Source organism: Rissa tridactyla, chromosome 9, assembly GCF_028500815.1.
Source record: "Rissa tridactyla isolate bRisTri1 chromosome 9, bRisTri1.patW.cur.20221130, whole genome shotgun sequence".
NCBI classification, from domain to species: Eukaryota; Metazoa; Chordata; class Aves; order Charadriiformes; family Laridae; genus Rissa; species Rissa tridactyla.
In genome coordinates this window covers 10,293,351-10,313,239 of record NC_071474.1, presented here as the reverse complement: position 1 = coordinate 10,313,239, position 19,889 = coordinate 10,293,351, and the positions used below count along the sequence as shown (strand labels likewise).

Genomic DNA, 19,889 nt, shown 5'->3' with positions numbered 1-19,889 from the left:
CTGACTAGCTCTGGAACAAAAATCTGCATTCTCTTGATAGATGGCAAGCGAGCGTGCTTATTTTATGCATGAAATTAATTTGAGGACTGAAATGATTCTGATTCATTCAAATGTTGTATGCTCTAGATGACAGCATATTTTGCTTGCTATGCTGCTAGTAACAGTATTAAAAAGCATATTTTCTTTTCTTTCTTGAGATTTAGAAATATTCTTGTTGTTTAAAGATAACATGTTCAGGTCTGATTCTTCAAGTTTTTCCCTGAACGTGACGGTATTTAGAGGTCTGAATTAATACATGCACTGTCTTTGCATGAGAGCTCATGCATTAGATTGTCTCTGCAGGGGAACATTTAGGGTACTTAAGATAATTTGACCTGTGAAAACATTAATTTTGTATGTTTTACTGAAAGTAACTCAGAATATCCTGACATTCCATAAAATGTATGACAGTGCTTTTAAACAGGGTGAAAATACTCTGAATGCCGGGTCATCTCAAGACTTGCTTTAAGTTTTCTGGGATCAGTTACTCAGCAAGACTTCTGTGTTATTTAACGCAATATTGTCCTGGTCCTTTACTAAGCTGGTGGGTGCAAAAGCGGTTCTCATGCCTGTCATGCTGTATAAAGAGCACAGCCGTACACCAGACCTCAATCATTTTAATTTTTTTTTTTTTTAATTTTGTGCAACCTGCTCTAAGGTGACCCTGCTCTGGCAGGGGGGTTGGACTAGATGATCTCCAGAGGTCCCTTCCAACCCTATGGTTCTATGATTCTACGAAATATTCAAAGTAATCACTAAAAGGCTACCTTTGCAACACCTCACTCATCTGAGCCACTATTAAACATCCTCTTGTATTAGCAGAGTTCTTAAAATGCATTAATTCTTCCAGACACAGCTGGAACAGCTGGAACTACCTGCTAGCAACAGCTATGTTGATAGTGGGTAACCCTTGCATGTTCATTCCCCCTTCTGCGTGCTTAGGGCTGATCCTCTGATCCTGATAGTTTAATCTCTAAATTGTCTCTATGTTCTTCCAAGAAGGTGCTGCCCTTTCCTTGATGAAGTCAAGTTCTTTGTTCTTTCCAAGGTTTCGTTCCAATGTACATCAAGGGACAAGCTTTAAGACCCTGCTGTACTATATTTGCAAAGAAAAGTAAAATGTGGCGAATGAGAATCCGCTTTAAAATAGAAAACTGCACACAAAAACACCATCACCAGCAAAGACTTGAGACAGCTTTTGGCAACTAAAAATATATGCACATTCTTCCCCTAGCTCATAAGAAATAATGGTATGGGAAGGATATTTTGCACAAATATAGTTCCAAAAATGCAGGTTATATTAAAAAAAAATTAAAGAGAGAATCCCAAACTTCATTAACAGAAAGCTGGACCATCCTGAATCCTCTCCTATTACAGCTTGACCCAACCCTACTCAATAATGAAAAGAGTTTACATCAACAGGGGAAGGTAGATTTGCCTTTCTGATAAGGTGTAACTTTGTAATTGAAAATACTACTAATAAAATTTGTGTGTTGCAGAAGTAAACATGACAGCCACAGCTTTAGACATTCCCTGGCATGACTGGGTGGGACTTTACACGTTAAAGCCTTAAACACCTTACTTTTGCAATCCGTAATGAAAGTAGACATCTGTTATTGGGTATGTTCTGTATTGTAATCATAGTAGTGTTAGCTGCTAGGCCTATAAAAACTGTTAAGGAATATAAAAATGCTTAAGCTATAAAAAGCTTGTTGGTATGATCCTATAGATACTCTAAACAAAATGCAATGTGCTTCAATAAAAAGAAAATCCAATTTAATTTGCCCTTGTCAGTGATAGGTGTTTCTAGCTGCATTGCTTTTGTTTCTTGCATGGGAAAGAAGAGCAGCAGAGTACGGCAAGAGGCCGAATAGGTGTTTGTCCGGCAGCTGGCTCCACAAAGAGCACACTTTGAACAAGTTCCTCCTGGACACAGAATTCCGCCAGAACAGAGAGAGCTGCAAGCTCAGAGCCAAGCATGAAAAATATCTCCCTTTCAAATTAAAGCTTTTATATGCGTGTCAAGGAAATGCACAGTGTTTGGTGCAGGGGCGGATATACTGACGGACTTGTTCACTTACCAAAGGGAACTGGATTACTTTTGAGATCTACATCTGAACGTAGCACCAGATATTAAAGAAAGTCAAAATTGGCTTGGTTTGTCCTAGTAAGAGAAAACAGAATTGAAGAAAGTATTTCCCAGTAGAAATTCAGTGAAAATACTTTATGCTGTAAGTCCAGCATTCCAAAATTGAATCTTTAGCCTTTTTTTTCCCAGTGAATGTATGCATGATCCAGTAATAACAAAAGTTACCAGAAACATATTTTAGTAAAACCTCATTAATCAGGGCAATCTGATACAGTATACCTGATGTTCATTATATTTAATGAGAAATCACTGAGCAAATGTGCTCATTAGTGACTTATTGGACAGCTTTGTGGAAAGTACTTGACTAAACCCCCGTTCCAGTTACTGTACGTTTAACAAGCCCCATTGCTAGCCATGGTCTAACTGCTTCCTGTTCCTTAGGCGTGCCGGCAGCGTGGCTGACATGCCATAAAACGATACAACCCTCAGAATGGACGTTGCAGACCAGGCTGGTGGTTTATCAGGGTGCTGAAATTTTGGATCCCACATCCTCCTCTGCTATTTCTCATGCTACGCGTGCACTCGACAACCTGCTGCTTTGTGTGGCGCGTCTCCCTGGTGCTCATAAGCTATGTAGCCCCTCAGTGTCTTTTTCATTTCAACAGTCCTGGCTTCGGAAAGCCTCCCAAACCCACTCCCCTGCCTACTGACTGCTTTTCTTCTGTATTTGCATGCTGTGGGCTCCTGGTTGATTAGAGGACTATGTACAACAACAGAATTTGGGCTGAAGTGTTCACTTTGTGGAATGAGTTCCTCTGCTCTGAGCCTGCTCTCCCTTCAGTGCTTCCACATGAAGGGAGAAGCCCCCCGGTCACTCATCCGCCCGGCCATCGACAACGTCTGCCAGCAGCAGTCGACATGATGTGTCCTTCAGGTCACACGTTTAAACTTCTTGGAGCCCAAGTCTAAAAGGTAAAAGAGAAGGCAAAGCGCTATTTATAATTAAAACATCTCCCATGAGAAAAAAAATGAAGACTGAAGAGTGAAATAAGGCTATAGAGTCATTACTCTGTGTAATTCGGTTCATTTTGGATAACGGAACAGTAGTCTATACACAGAAAAAGCCCTGTTTCTTAATTCTTTGTGGTGTTCAGATGTTCTGGAGTTGTATTTTAGTAATGACACGGCTTTATTTTTGAAAGCTGCCGACTAAAAACCTAGCATTGCTGAGATACGAGTTAAAATCAGCAGAGTCAGTGCAGCAAGCCCAGTTCCCATGGCGTAGATTAGTGACCAGGAGTCTTTAAAAAAAAGGGGGGGGGGGCAACAAAAAGAAATCGCATAGTTTATATTCCAGGAGCTGGTCCATCGGACATAAAAAAAAAACCCAAAAACAAAAAACCACTTACCAATCAAAACAAAACGCCCACAATATGCATCTTTTATTCGATATCCTGGGCCCAGACGTGCAGAGTCTAAGCCCAGTGCGGCCCCGACCGCAGCCGGCCGGGGGCCTCCTCGAACGGCCCCTCGTGAGGGGCACTGAGGAGGAGGAAGAGGTGGAGGAGGAAGAACAGGGGGAGGAGGAGGGTCCCCGGCCCCCCAGCTCGCTCCCAGTGCTCGGGGAGCGGCACAACCTCCCCCCCAAGCCGGACCAGGAAGGCGCTCCGTGTCCCCCGGTCCCAGCCCAGCCCGCCCCGCCGTCTCTGCCGCTGCCCCTTCACCCCTTCCAGCTCCTCCTCCTGCTCCTCCTCCTCCTCCCCTCGGGCCCCGCCGCCGCTGCCCCCGCCCCTTAAGGCAGCCGGGGCCGCCTTCCCGCGGCGGTGAGGTCCGGGAGAAGATGGCGGCGGCCGCTGGCTGGGCCCTGCTGGGCCTGGTGCTGTGGCTGTGCGCGGCAGCTGGGGCCAGCGAGCCGGAGGGGAAGCGGCGGGCGGGGCCGGCCAAGAAGAAGGACATTCGGGACTACAACGACGCGGACATGGCTCGGCTGCTGGAGCAGTGGGAGGTACGGGGAGGGGCCGGGGACCCGCCGCCGGAGCCCGCAGGGGGAACCCCGTGGCCGGCAGCGGGGGGCCCGCTCCGCCGGGGGAAGGCGGGAGGTTTGGCGGCCGCGGCCCGGCTGCCCTTTTCCCTGGGGCCCGGTGGCCTTAGGGTGACCGGTGACGGTCCGTGTGTGGGAAGGTTACAAAGTCGGGGGGACCGGGCACAGAACGGGCTCCGAGAGGGCGGCCCCGGCCCCCACAGCCTACCCGGCGGCCCCTGTCCGCCACCCAGCCCCTGAGCCCCACAGGCACGTCCACAGCCTGGTTTGACTTAAACGTGTGCTGTTTTGGACTATTAAGGGATATGTGTTTTGTGAGAGAAGGATGGATAGCAGGAGAAATGCTCATTTTGCCTTTACAGAGTATATATGTAGTTGTGTCTTTGGTTTGGTGTTTCCTTCCTTGTCACTCCATCTAATTCCGGCTCTCTTGCCCCTTTTCATCCCCATCACCCCACTGCTGTAACTTTCTTTGACAGCTCCCCATCACTCCCTTCTGCGTGTGCTTGTCATGCCACTGTTTGGATCTTCTCACTATTTTTGTCTCGAGTCATCATCTGACAAATGCCAGAGCACTCATCAGTGTCTTTTATTCTTTCCCATGAGGCTGTTCCCCGGAATGTTTTTCACAAAAACTGGAGGAAATAATAGAGTGAAAACTTTTCTCACCTGTAACACCAGATACAGCTGTAAGTCAAGATGGAGCAGGAGGTTTTGTATGTGTAATATAGATAAAGTAACTTTGTTGAGAAGTAAGGATGTGTGCCTTGGACCTGCTTGGCAGGTTATGAACTTGTTTATCCCATGGACTGTTACTGTGTCTCTCCCTTTAGGAAGGAAGATTCTTAGAAAATCGAGTTAAAATTTTAAATACATAAAAAACCTCAAAGTTCACCTTTTTTTTAGTATTATCAGCCAAGGACTGGGTAGTCCCAGCTACTAAAAAATCAAGGCTTAAATGATAATATTGACCAGCCTAATTTGGCATTGTGGGAAAAAGATGAGCATCTATGAGTTTGTGAATTAGATGCCTGGAGGAAAGGGAGCCTCAAGTTAATGCTGTCGTGACTCTTTGGCTGTGTGTTCTGTTCCAGCCATGTGGCAAGCAGGGTGAGGAGCCTGTTTGGGGTTTTTCCTCTTGTGCTGGAGCCGGTCTCTGCTCCAGTTCGCCATGTGCTGCGCAAATGCTTGTAGCCATGTTGCGTGCAGATGTGACCGAGCAGCTGGGGAGTTGGCTCCTGGGGCTGGCATTGCTGCCGAGGAAATGCACAGACAGCCAGAGCCCTAGAAGAAAAAAGTTACTGAAGCAGGAGCTCAACAAGTAATGGTTGTTTGCTCTTCACGATGGTCAGCTGTATGGCATTTTGCCTGATGGTAGTCAGGACCCATATAAGGAACATGAAAGACTTGAGGGGGTGGTGGCTGGAGGACAGAGGAGAAGAAAGGGCATGAGTGGACTTGATGGGGTGGGATGAGAAACAAAGGGGCCATTATGAATTTGGGTGAGAGCAGGAATTATGCCTGGGAGTGAGGGCTACAGGGCACAGATCTGTACAGAATCGTGTTATTACTTTCAACTGAGTGAGATGACTTCTAATATTTTTTTATTTCCCTGGCAATTGCTGTAAAAGCCTTGGAGGCTGGTGTCTGTAACATCCTTGGGGTCAGATACCTCTCTGTTCAGGCTCTTGTGCTGCCCCTTGCACTGTACTGGTGTGACCATGTGCACCACTGCCTGGTGAACTGAGAGAGTATCTGGTGGAAAATGAGCATGGGGAACAGGGAAGAGAGAGAGAGAGGTTACTTCAGCAGCTCAGTTGCACTATCCCATGAGGGATTTCCCTCATGGAAAGGGACTCTCCAGCAGCCTTGAGTCCACAGGAGCCAGAAACAGAACTGAGATTCTGGTCTGGAGGTCCTTCTGTTACTGAAATGTCATATACTTTAAATAATTCCTTATTGTTGTAAGCTCAGGGTTTCTCAGGCTTGCCTCTGAGCTAAGGCTATTGAATAGGCTAAGGAATTAGGTGACATGTGTTGCTAATATTTTTAAAAATAAAAATCCAGGGCATTGATGAGAAATGTATGAAAATGGGAGCTTAGGGGAGGAGAAAGAGAAGGAATATATAGTTATTACTGTGTCTGTGTGATGCTTTCCCTCAGAAGCCTCCTGTTACTGTTAAATGAATGAATCTGCTAGACATTTCAAAGCAAAAGCTTAACACTTTTCTTCCAGTCTTTGTAGATAGCTTTATAAATGCAAAACTGTGTGGTAGTTTGTACAGAATCAAGAAAAGAATTGTTGTGTAGGGGAACTTTTGACTGTTTCTTATAATATTTCGATTCAAACTGTAGCAATACAGCTTTATGAGCATTTATTTGAATAGTTAAGGGAAAAATAGGTAATATATGTTAGGTTGTGTTGTCACTAAATCCAAAGCCAATTTCTGTATTGACTAAGGAGTATTTGGAAACACTTGTTTCTGCCCTTCATTTTCAAGACTGTGAAATAAGCTGGTTTTGCACTAGTCAAACCAGTCTAAAATTAGGATTGATTTGCTCTTACTTCTGAAGAACACTTCTCATTCAATCATGTAAGATTTTGTATTTTCACTGTATTTTACCAATATGAGCATTTTCCAGCTTCCTCTAAGATAAGTGTTGTTCCCACTTAGTGAGGGCAGAGGGACTTTCTTGGGGCTCTCCTTTGCGCCCAGTTCACTTAATGTGAAATTTTCCAAGGCATGTGGACTACTTGAAAGCATGTTTCAGACTTGCAAAATTGAAACAGGTATGTAATTAATAAAGAAAGAAAGGATTAAATCTAAGGCTTCTGTAGCTAAATCTTAAACTCTCTTGTCAGAAAGACAGCAAACTCCATGTAATTGACATGGGAAAAGAACATAGGTCACTTGTATGAAACCTTAACGGGTACGGGACGCTCCTTGTAGTGGGATGTTGTACGAGGGTGATGTTGTGTTTGTGTTGATGCCTGTGCAGAGATGAGAAGGTAATGCATACTTGGATCTAAAAATCAAGCTCAGCTCCTGACCTTTGAGGCTTCTGAAGGGAGTATCTTTAGATACTGCTGCAGTTCATGTTCCTAATGGAGCGATGCATATTTTCACTAAATGCTTGAAGACAAAACAACACCTAAAATGTCTGCCTTAATTCCTGCTGATTTACTAGTGCTTGGGTGGATGCGATGCCAGTATAAGACTTCAGGGGTTTTCTGTTCTCTTTTATACTTTTTAATTCTATGATACACATACTGTTTAATAAATCAAGTTCTGTCTCAATGTAAGTTGTCACTACATTCACTCCTCTCTGCCACGAGCTGTTTTAAGGGGCAGCAGCTTGAATTCTGCCTTTCCAAATATTTGAATGCCTGTCAACCTCATCAGAGGAATCAAGAGTTTTTCTCTATTCTAAGAGTGATTTACTCATGGTGATTATGTTGTCAGACTGTGAGCTGCATCTGTGCACTAGAAAAGTCATGAAACCTTTAATAAAAGTCTTCCTGTGGCAGGAGCATTGAAATTCTGAACTCTTGTGTTTTTATTTGTGTAGAGACACAAAGTAAGGAAAATTAAATTCTCAAGTGATTGTATGACCCTTAGAAGTGAGTTTTGACCCCTGAAAGCAATATGCAGATGAACGACTTCTTTATGTGTGTGTGAGGCTTTTTAAGCGCAACTTTCTCAGTTCATCTTGTATACTTAATAAACTTCTGTAAAACTGTGAAGAAAAAGTGTTATTTTATGCAGTACTTGAATTCTGCCTTGAGGCTGAAATACTTCTCAGATTTTACCTGTCGGTATGAAAATGTGCATCATTTTGAGAGGAGGGTTATAAATGGAAAGAGCACGCTTAGTGAAGTATCCTGAAACAAAATTCACTGTTCCTTTTGGTTTGAGAATCTCCATCATTAAACTAAAAAAGAATTTCTCTTTATCAAAGCAGAGTTATTGTCTATACGATGGGTAATTTCAGAAAAGAACAGCTTTGTGGAACAGTGGAGTTTAAAGCCTTCTTTTCCTTTTCAAAACAGAAAGATGATGACATTGAAGAGGGGGATCTTCCCGAACACAAGAGGCCTCCAGCACCAATAGATTTCTCAAAAATTGATCCGGGCAAGCCTGAAAGTATCCTGAAGCTGACGAAAAAGGGGAAGACTCTGATGATGTTTGTCACGGTGTCGGGAAATCCCACAGAAAAGGAGACGGAAGAAATAACTAGCTTGTGGCAGGGCAGTCTCTTCAATGCAAACTATGATGTGCAAAGGTAAGCTGTTGTATGCAAGGATGAAATTCTTGCTTTTACGGAACCCTTGCTTCTTCCTGAAAATATTTTTAGTTGTCCATCCTGTCCCCTTCCCCACCTCCATCATCCATCACTATTCCTTTGTTTCTATATCGGTTTATATACCGATTTGTTTTAAGTCATGCTACAAAAATTCTGGCGTGGTGCAAAACTCTTTTTGACACTTAATGCCTGATGTATATACAGCCTAGTTTCGTTTTATCTCATTACGTTTCAGCTATTTACCAGTTTTTGCTGCAGTAGTTTGCATTTCTGTGCTTGATGGAAAACATCGCACTTGGAAGACTTCTCACCACAAAAGGCTTTTTGTTCCCCTGGCTAAAAAAAGTGATTTTTCTCTCAGAGTGAGAGGATTATTTTGAAACAGAGGATTGTTGTGCACTTGAACTGAGGCTGAGAAGGATTGCAGCAAGTGTATAAAGCAAGTTTAATGCCCATTAGTGGATTTTACATAGTGCCGAATTAGTTCTTAAGTTTTCTTTGTATTCTTAGTCCTCCTTGGTTATTTGAAAACTTAATATATTTCATTATTACTTATGCCAGAAAATTGTTCTCTTGTCCCCATCCCCAGGCAACAACAATTCCAACTTCTTGCTCGTAAACGTATCCCTCAGTTGTGGAGGTGCTCTGAATTAAGCAAAACGTTGTAGCGTTTGAAAGGCATGGAGCTAACTTAGATCTTTTCTCTAGGTTTATTGTTGGCTCCAATCGTGCCATCTTTATGCTGCGTGATGGCGGTTACGCCTGGGAGATCAAAGACTTTCTGATAAACCAAGAAAGGTGTGCAGATGTTACTCTGGAAGGTCAGGTTTATCCTGGCAAAGGAGCAGGAGAAAGTGAGAAAGTGAAAAACAAAACAAAACCTGAAAAAACAAAGAAGAAAAAAGATGTGGATAAGAAATCTAATAGCGTCAAAGAGGACAACCGAGCAACCAAACAGAGAGAGGAGCTATGACAGATGCGTTAACCAGACTGAATACTCCTCTGCTGTTCCTTGAAGGGAAACTAAATTTCCATGCAGTTCCTGGCTTTACTGGGGAGGGGGGAAAGGAAGCAGAGATTACTGAGGTTAAAAGACTTCTATGTTGAAATTCACCAGTTTACTTATTAATATTGTCCATTTGTTTAGTTACAGGAAAGGTAATGTTTAATACCAGCGATTGACTACTTTAGTTTGTAATATTTTTTTTATGCTTTTTTGTTGTTTAAAATTAACATACAAATCTGTGTGTCTAACATCACAAACTTAAGTGGAAAAGAAGAAATACAGTCTCAGAATCCACTGATGTTTGTCTGTAGTAGCTGCGTCCATCTTGGGTATGCAAGTTGGTCATTGATTCACAGCTGCTCTTAGGTAGCAAGGTACAACGCTAAAAGATTCTCTTGGAAGCCAGTTTGCTCGACTCAGTTGGCAAAATTGCCTAAAATCGCAAAGAATAGCATTACAGTGGCCAAAGATGCCTGAAATTGCAGGGGTTGGGACATGTCTGGTTAGACTGCCTGTTACTTCAGAATAAATAAAACCTATTCTGTATGTCCCCAGAAATCCACCAAGCGTAGAAGCATGATAGAAGCTAAGGCAGATATTTGGCTAATCGACACCAAATCAGTGCAGAAAGGAGATCCTGTGCCCATCAGAAGTGATGCCGGGGTGTTAATGGAATTACAGTACCCACATGAGCAGTGTTGGGGGGGAAAGGCAAATTCATGCCATGGGGGTTGCTACTGCTGCCAAAGAACTGTGCCTGTGGAAGCAAGCGTTACGTATGCCCCGTTATCTAGACAGTGAGCTAGAAGAAATAGCTTTAACTCTGAAATTAATTCGTTTTACTGGTTTAAGGGTTTGTTTAAATCTTTGAAAAAGTACTAGTTACAGTACAGAGTTAAAACTTTTGAGTTAGACCTCTCGCTTAATGGTGTTTAATAACCAGATTCTATCTCGGGTACAGATTCCTGACTGACGTGGTTGATCGTCAGCGAACTTTTGATTTAAATACTATGAAATTTGATGTATGGGAGCAAATTTGATTTCTCCTTGAAAAGCTTTGTATAATTTGGAAGGTTTTATTATTATTCAGATTGTATTTAGTAAAATGCATTGCTTAGAATTGTTTCCCTTCTGCCTTACTATCTGTTAAGGACTAAATGCACCTAGTCTGTATGGTCCACGTTGTTTTCCAGAGGATGAGCACAGTATCAACTGTCTTCATTCGATACTACTAAGATGTTACTTTAAGTCTTTATTTAAGGTGCTAAAATCCAAGCGTTTTGGATAAAAGGTCCTAATTGAACCATAATGGTTGATCTTGTGGAATACTTCAGTAGCAAAAGTGGGAAACGGACTTACTGAGTGCTTGTTTGAAAATAAAAAAGATGTCACTAAGCTTACTGTTTCACTGAGTAGTAAAATCTTTTAAATAATTGCGCATTCGTTAGACTAACTCGTCTTTGGTTTCTGTACGTAAGGACTAAATGATGATGATGAAGGTTGCCGGTGACTGCTTTTATTTCGTTTAATTATATTTGTATGAATTTAGGATTAAAGAAACCTTTCCTGCCATGCTTCATTAAACAGGCCTTTGCCTGTTTGTCTGAGTGGAAAAATGAAAATCATGTATTTCTTCAGGTTTCTGTATTACTTTTGTATTCTACTATTAATCCAAATGTGTAGTGGAGCTGAAAAGAATCTGTGGAGGTACTTGGGTCTCACATTGCATTGAGGAGAGACGTGCAGTCCATTTCTTGTTCATAACTAATTCATCGTTTTGTCAAGTGTTCTGGGTTTGCACCTCCCTTTTTTTTTAAAGAATATTGCTTCTTGTCTCCAGAGATGAACAGAGGTCAGATGAAGCTGTAAATATGAAATATTAATGAGGTTTTTCTTTTTACAACCTAAATCCAGATGACAGTTCAGATTATGATCAGAAACGTGTGGAAATGCAGTTTCTGTAGTTACGAAACACAAACATGATTTATTTTTTGATCAAATTGGGTTATTCCTGAGCTAATTAAGCAAAACAGTATACAAATGAGATACAAAAGCAAATTAGCCAAGGAGGAGAAACAATTACACTATAGCTATAGCCTGACTTTTGAGGATAGATACTTGTTTTAGTCATTCATAAATCTACGTTTACAGTAGGCTGGGCCTTTTCCCTGTGTAGTTAAAAGGAGGGGGCAGCTTTGTTGAAACTCAGCCTGTCGATTGACAGGGCTTTTTGTTTGGTTGTTCTGAGTCACTAAGTTGCCTGTGCTGAACGCAGGCGTGTTTTCTGCCACATAGTTTATTTAGATTTTTAAAGTGTTTGGGGTTTGGGTTTGTTTTTTTTTTTTTTAGGTTTTTAAGAGGAGCAATGACTTGAGGGTTGCTTCTTGATGCAAAATCCAAAATACTGCCTCCAGGTGTCTTTTTTTTGTCTTCCTTTTGTCTTCTTCCCTTTTCATGCTTTGCGCTCAACAAATAATTAAATATGGCAGTAAGTATAATGTGGCAGTCTGGCAGGAACTTCTCCACCAGCCAGTCTCTCTCTAGTGTCGCAGCTCATAACCCTACTCCGGAACAACTGATGTTCCCTTTTAAAACTAGTAAGTCTGTGAGACCCCAGCACTTGTGCTGGTGCGGCGCTACGTAAGCGGATGTTGGTCTGTCGTGATTTAAGGGGCCTGAACTTCATATATATATATATATATATAAAAAACTTTATATATATCACTATATATATAAAAATATATATATATAAAAAAACCCCAAATATCTTAAAACAGTTACTTAACGTCAATAATGTTCTCTGAGTACCCCAGCAGATGTTAGATTCTGTGTTTGAGTCTCATCAGACTTCCAATAACAGATTTTTGGCTCTACATGCAGGCAATTCGGATACAGCCTTTAAAACTGATTTCAACAAGTAAGGTGGTGATTATAGCTCTTATTATTTCCTTATTTTTTTCGGCACTACACAGAGATATGTGGAAAATCATTTGCTTTCATGACGGCTAAGTGTCTGCTGCCTTTCTCTCCTCAGCTTCGTGGTTTCTCTGTTCTAGTGCCATAACTAAGTTTTCTAACTTACCGTTATATTTTTAACCCAGCTGTCCTTCTCAGAAAAAACAATTTGTCAATGATACTACACAAGATGTGGTTGCACTTTGTGAAAAATTTCCAACAGACAATCAACTTTTTATGCAATAAAATACTGGAACAGATATCTTGGGGGTTGGTTTTGTATTTTGTTTTTTTTTTTGTTATTTGGAGGTTTTTTTTAAAGATAATTCTAATCTATACTGTGTGCCTTACCTGTTTTACTGGAGAAAAAAGTAAATTTAAATTCCTGCCTAGAAGGCAGGAAGTGCATCGCCTGTTCTTGAGGGCTTAACCTCATCAAGCAAAGTAGGAAAGTTGACATTTAAATTACTGGGACCGGGGCCCCTAAGACCTGAGCGAAGCACTGTGTGCAGTAAATGAATAAATGCTGATGCTTGAGTTTATAACGTCCTCACCGACTACTAAGTCTTACTAATGGTCGTTGTGTTACTTAATGCACTGTCGAGGTTAATTTAAAAAAGATGGCACTTGCAGGCGCGGTCGCTGTCACGCTGCTGAGATTTACAGGTGATGGTGTGATGAAGTTTGCTGTAAGGCCGCGTCCGTCTCTGCTGCACCGTCTTTCCCTTCGCTGGCAGGGAAGTTCATGGTTCCCATTTCTTTTGCAGCTTCTCTTAGTTTGTCTTGAGCTTTGTTGCTGCACTTATTCCTAGGTGAAGCGCACTTTTTTTTTTTTAAATTCCACCTTGAAGTCTGTTACGACGCAGTCACAAACCGTGGCAGGATTTCAGATTTTTTTCACTTGAGTGGTCAAAATGTTTCTCTAAGCGGTCAGATGAGCCTTGGCTTCAAAAAGACTCCACGTTCCTGTCACTGTTTCTGAACTTGATTTCAATTTTCTTGCAAAAAGGAAATCATAAATTAAAATACCGTTTTGTTAAGCTACGGAACAGCCTACTTTTGTCGGATATTTGGCCACTGCTCTCATGGGGTTTATAGTGAAGCTTGGAAATGATTTCCAGTTTCTATCTGTGGTTCATTTCCTTTCCTATCCAGGGAGTAACAGCATTTGCTTTTTCCAGAGGGTTGTTTTTTTTAAAATCACATTGGATGTTTCTAGAAATTCAAAGAGCCCGTGCCTGGATAACGGGGATGCCTGTTTTTACAAATACCCGTTCCATTGGTACTCCCGTGTTTCTCACTCTGAAGATTGCCATCCTGCTACGTCTGTTGGTACGTTTTGATTTGATAATTCTTACTCTGGGATAAAATGAACTATTTTTGCACATCACTGTTTTCTATCTTTCATACTGTGCTCTTTTAACAGGGACAAAACCCACTGCTTTCAGGTAATAATAAATTGCCAGAAGGTTAGAACCGCTTGGATCTATGAAGGAAAACCACTCTGCTTTTATTTTTTTTTTTTTGGAGGTGGTGGTTTCTCTCCTCCAGTAGAGAAGTCGCATTGGACACACCATCTACCTCCAGCAGAAGAGCTCTGTGCAGTGCAGTTTCTGATTCGTATTTGAAAGGTTGATGTAACCCATGACAATCAAGCATTGCGGGGCACACCAGCCTTTATCCACAGTAAATGCGGTTTCCTTCCCATGTGGTGCTACTTAACAGACCAGTATTTTCAATGTTGATACTGGTGTCAGCTGGCGATCAGCTATCAGGGGCATTTTATCAATCGATTTCTGTAGTACCGAAAGCAGCTCTGTTAACCACCACTTAAATTGACGGCGATAATTGTAATAAAGAATTTTTTTTAAAAAAATTGGAATATTTTTGATTTTTTTTTTTTTAATCACTACACAGACATTGGTATTTTGGGATGGAGGAATGGGACAGCTAAAGGAGCTTCAGTTTCTTCCCTTTCTTACTGGCAAAGGCCAGCAAATTCGTGTTCCTACAGCACATGGTCTTGCTACGCAGCCTCTCTGATGAGAAGAGGATGGTGATAACATGATAACAGCAGCATCTTCCCGTCTTGTGAAGGGCTATAATTCATCCCATTCGGATGCCTTCAGACACCGCCGCTCCGAAACAGCAGCAGGGAGGTGCCCTGTGCCGGGGTTCCCAATGTTGCGGTGGCTCAGTGCCCGCAGAGGCCGTAGGAACAATCCTGTTGGAAATGTCCTCGTCCTGAATGTGGAATGAAATGGGGAAAGTGCGCGCATCACTTTGTGATAATTCTCAGAAACAGAAACATCTTTTCTTTCTTGTTCCAGAATTCTCAGTCCAGAGCCTCCGCTCTGTTGCAGTCGGACAGAATAGACTCTAATTTTTACTGAACAGGGACTAGAATGCTCTAATCCATGAGGTTTATAACCAAAACTTCTTTTTCTTTTTTGGGCTTATAAATTCTTTTGTAATTCAGTGGTACTTCCAAAAAAAAAGGTGGGCCTGTCTCACTACCTATAACGCCTACTCCTTTTAAAAATAATTTTCAGTAGTGTCTACAATTGGCTGGATTTCTGTTTTGGTGAAAGGCAGCTGATTCTGTGGAAACCACTGACCGGAGCGTTGAGTACTCACGAACTCGTTAATATTTAAACCAGTTCAGATGCCTTCGTTGCCGGCAGTGTTACATGTTGGCGTGCTTTGGAAAGAGGTGGAGAACAAGGACCCGGCATTTGTTTGCGAGGTGCGAGGCCGTTAGCAAGGACAAGTGGCTGTTTATTGAAGAGCACCATGAAGTAACCTGGATCTTGCTGTAACTGAAATAAATTCTTCTTTCTAATGAGAAAGGTGGCGTTATACACAAACAATTGTATTGCAAAGTTGCATTGGAAAAAAAAAAAAAATCGTGGCTGAGCACCCGCCAAGTCAATAAACAAATAAATATAATAAAAGTCTAAGATGTGTATTCGTGTGATAATTGCTTATTATTTGCCAGACCCGTTACTACAAGCCATCCTGCATTGTTTTTTAACTCATCTTCAGTACAGTTTTATTTCATGCAACTTCTTTTGCAAAAAATCAGTCCGTTTTCATCCCTTCATCTAAAATGAAATCTCATGAGCGTCCAGAACAGTGCATACTTTAACTCACACAAGACTTTTGTATGAATATTTTACTATTCATCCTGCCCGCTGTATCCACAGCAATACCTGAGACTTCTCAATCCTTAATAGTCAGCTGTTGTCTTTCTGGTGCTGTAAAACGTGTTAATAACGTTAGATAATTGCAGTTATAACTGGAGTTGCCAGGAAGCTTAATGGAAGCAAAGACATATAAGTGTTCTGGCACTTAAGGCAGCAGTTGAGCAGGAGATTTTGAAAAGCTAACTTTCATTTAATGTGGGAGGTAGGCATGTTTTTGGGTTCTAATGAGCTGTGTAACCGAACCAGGGAATGGCCACTTTCCGTCTTGTCACCGCTCCTCCCCAACCCCCAGTCCCACATAGCATCACCGTCTAAGCCACATTATAGTTCAATTTTCAAATAAGCCGAGTAAGGCCTGATATATATTTCAGCCACATTATTAGTTACGTCCATAGAGATAAGCCAGGACAGTCTCACTTTCTGCGATGAGAAAAATCAACTTCAGATTTGTAACAGCAAAGACCATGCTCAAGAGATCCCCAAATGAAGTAGTGGTACTGGTTGAATACTGGAGGTGGACTACAGGAAAGGAGAAATAAAAGTCGAATCAGCTGCATTCATTTCCTGAGGTGACGCTATCAACTGACAGACCCTTGGGCTTTAGGTGAGGCATCTGTGCTTTAAGAAACATGATCCTGTACTACTCATTCAACACAAATGTGACAGAAGATGAGGGGAGGGTACAGTGCTGCTAGGAATTTCACCCGGAGCTCATGTCACACCCTTTACCAAAGCAGAAGATGCTTATTTGTGTGGGGCTTTTTCCAGAACAGTTCTCCTGAACAATTTCCCATTGAGTCCTGTCACTGCTGCCTCATCGCAGGGCCCTTACTGCGTCCTGGTGCCGCTCCTGACTGCCGAGATGATACTCCAGCTGAGACTCCAACTCGGAAATCACAAATTTCTATTTGCAAAGTGGTGGAACTCTCCCTTGGGTTTTGTTTTTAAGGCGATACAGTGAGCGTACGAGCTGGATTCAGCTCCATGGCCAAGGGATCACTGCAGGGAGGAGCTTCCGAAGGTGTGTTTTGTGAAGAAGACATGCAAGAGGAAGGAAGGGTGTAGCTGCAGTGGTGGTTTCTACACATCCCGCCCCCATCCTTTGGTCAGAAAGAAGGTGGTGTGACAAAACAGCCGCTGAGCCAGCTGCTGGAATGCTCCTGTGGAGCTGAAAAAGCCTGGACACGCCACAGTGGCTTCAGCGCCTGGTGGAGGTGAGGGCCTGGCCAGGCCAAAGATCTGCCAGGGCTGCGTAAAGAGCATTTCATCTGGGGAAGGGGACAAACAGCGCTCCTTGATGTCCAGCAGGTTTGGGAGAATGGAAGCCCTGTGAAGCAAAGGAGGGAGAATCCCCACATCTTGTAGCTGTGAGCAGAAATGGTGACAGCTCAGCTACTTGCTGCTCGGAAGACACTAAATATGAGCGTGACATTCAGCTGGGATCATTACCGTCATGCTGGGATAAGGAGGCGTTTATGTAAGAGCCAAAAATCTCTGGGTTTTTCTTGGTTTGTGATTCAACCCATACCCTCTTTTTTCCATTGTCCAAAGCAACATCTAAAAGAAAAAAAAAAAAACCAACAAAAAACCAACAACCCACCGAACCAACACCAAACCCCAACCGAACTCCTCCCTGAATGCTCCCGCGGCACTTCCCTCTCAAAGGCAGAGGCTGGAGCCAGAAGTGCCAGACCAACTGCCGAACTTCCCCCCGGTGCCGTGGCAGCTCACGCAGGTCACATCAGTTTTGCCAAGCGTTTGATTTACAAAAAGCTGCGTTAAACAGGGCTGAAGCTTTGCCGGCTGGGAGAACGCTGCAAGGCCGCCCATTCCCCGTTTCCCCAGTCCAGCCACTCGGCCACTTCGTCCCTGACACCCGTGTCACCCGAGATTCCTGTTGTCATCGTCTCTCGGGGTGCTGGCGGGGCCCTGGCTGACAGGGGACAGGGGAGCCCGCCCTTCCCCCGCTTCACGACGCCCGGGCACAAAGCCACCCTCCCGCCCGGCCCCCCCGGCGCTTGCCGGGCCCTGGGGAGGACACCCGGCCGCGGAGCCGCCGCTCCGGCCACCCGCGGGGGCGCCGCGGTACGCACGGGGCGGATGGTGGTGGTGGTGGGGGGGGCGCTGCGCCACCTGCGGCCACCAGAGGGCGCGCGCCGACGGGACACCGGGAATCGGGACGGGGGGGAGCCGGGGGCGGACACACGATCCGGGGGAGGATTGGGATCAGAGTCCCAGAATCACAGCATGGCAGGGGTTGGAAGGGACCTCTGGAGATGATCCAGTCCAACCCCCTGCCAGAGCAGGGTCACCCAGAGCAGGTCACACAGGAACGCGTCCAGGGGGGTTCTGAATGTCTCCAGAGACGGAGACTCCACCACCTCTCTGGGCAGCCTGTGCCAGGGCTCTGCCACCCTCAAAGGAAAGAAGTTCCTCCTCATGTTTAGGTGGAACTTCCTATGCTCAAGTTTGTGCCCGTTACCTCTTGTCCTGTCGCTGGGCACCACTGAAAAGAGCCTGGCCCCGTCCTCCTGACACCCACCCTTTCAGTATTTGTAAGCATCGATAAGATCCCCCCTCAGTCTTCTTTTTTCCAGGCTAAAAAGACCCAGGTCCTTCAGCCTTTCTTCATAAGAGAGGTGTTCCAGTCCCCTAATCATTTTGGTAGCCCTTGGCTGTCCCCTCTCCAGCAGTTCCCTGTCCCTCTTGAACCGGGGAGCCCAGAACTGGACACAGTGCTCCAGGTGCGGCCTCACCAAGGCAGAGCAGAGGGGGAGGATGACCTCCCTCGACCTGCTGGCCACACTCTTCTGGATGCCCCCCAGGATGCCACTGGCCTTCTTGGCCACGAGGGCACATTGCTGGCTCATGGTCATCCTGTTGTCCACCAGGGCTCCCAGGTCTCTTTCCACAGAGCTGCTCTCTGTGGGGTGGGGTGGGGTGGGATGGTATTACTTTATATTATGGTACGATATATAAATATTTCATATTTGTATATTTTTAATGCTTTTTTAACATGCTTAACAAATTAAGCGTGTTTTCATATAGGAAATAATATGTCTAATGTGCAGTGTATTTTATGTATTCGTGGACAGAATGCATCCAGTCTGTGTTTAAATATATACATATAACTAAAAATTACATGGTAATTTTAGCGCTAATGTAATGAGTTGTATATGGTTAGATATAGTTTGTTGTTAAGTTAGTTCTAATGGCTGTATGTACATAGACACCTACACACACGTACATACATACATATATTCACACCCACACGCTTATATAGACAAATACACACATATATATCTACCACACACAAATACACCTCCCCCATATAGGCACACACACATATACACCCCCCCCCTTATACACACACAAACCAATACACAGACATAAATATCCACATATAGACCCTTCCCCGTATACACACACACGTACATAGCCGCACACCCCCTCCATATACACAAATACACACATATACGCGTGTGTGAGCGCACACACACAGAGCAACAGCAACATGGTGGTAACATCTGCCTGCGGGTCATGGCGGGGGGGGGGATCCTCTACACCTGCCTTTGATGCCATCAAAAAAATCAAAAATGTAATAACATAAAAGAGTCTGTGTATAAGGGGTGTGTGTAAGATCTGTGTAGGGGTGTGTGTATATCTATAGTTACGTGTGTGTGTAAGATGTGTACATATATATGTGCATGTGTGCGCGTAAGAGGTGTGTGCATGTACATAAAAGCCGTGTGTCCATGTGTAGAAGATACGCGTACGTGTATGTACAAGCTATGTGTAGGAGTACGTGTGCGATGACTCCTGCCCTAGAGTCCCCCCCGGGGGGGTGTCTCTGCAGGGCCGCCCGGTGCCTGGGCTCATGCCTGCCCTTCTAGCAGGGCCTGGGCTCTCCCTGGGCCACTCGTCCCTGTCCTTTACTCTCCTGTCGCAGTCAGAGGCGAAAAGTCCAGCTCTACCCCCCCACCACAGAGCAGCCTCCGTAGCTCTCAACATGGAAGTCTTTGATCTAACAGCACTTTTAAATAGATGTTTCATTTTTTCCCAGCGCTGGTGGTGTGGCATGAGATTTCTGCCTTGATTTTCACCTTTTTTCTTTTTTTTTCCCCATGAAGTTAACCTTCAAAAGTCCAAGGTATCAGTAATTTCAATCCGCCACGAGTAGGCAGGGGTGTGTTTTCAGTTTCCTGGCCTGAAGGCATCAGGGTGACCTCCTCTAATGCACTAACCACT

The 19,889-nt window shown here is 43.7% G+C and overlaps 1 protein-coding gene across 1 annotated transcript; it reads left to right on the top strand.

Annotated features, from left to right (window-relative positions):
* The first annotated feature begins 3,903 nt into the window (after window positions 1–3,903).
* MESD (mesoderm development LRP chaperone) lies at window positions 3,904–11,064 on the top strand. Its single transcript, XM_054214272.1, has 3 exons — window positions 3,904–4,133; window positions 8,221–8,453; window positions 9,183–11,064. Exons 1-3 carry the CDS (start codon window positions 3,969–3,971, stop codon window positions 9,445–9,447), a joined length of 663 nt encoding a protein of 220 aa, XP_054070247.1. The 5' UTR covers window positions 3,904–3,968; the 3' UTR covers window positions 9,448–11,064.
* Window positions 11,065–19,889: the final 8,825 nt, after the last annotated feature.

What these genes read in the sequence shown, in the direction of transcription:
- MESD (XM_054214272.1), top strand. Translation starts at nt 3,969, where the DNA reads ATGGCGGCGGCCGCTGGCTGGGCCCTGCTGGGCCTGGTGCTGTGGCTG. An exon ending in GGCTGCTGGAGCAGTGGGAG is followed by an intron (nt 4,134 to 8,220) that starts GTACGGGGAGGG and finishes TTTTCAAAACAG; the next exon opens with AAAGATGATGACATTGAAGA. An exon ending in GCAAACTATGATGTGCAAAG is followed by an intron (nt 8,454 to 9,182) that starts GTAAGCTGTTGT and finishes TCTTTTCTCTAG; the next exon opens with GTTTATTGTTGGCTCCAATC.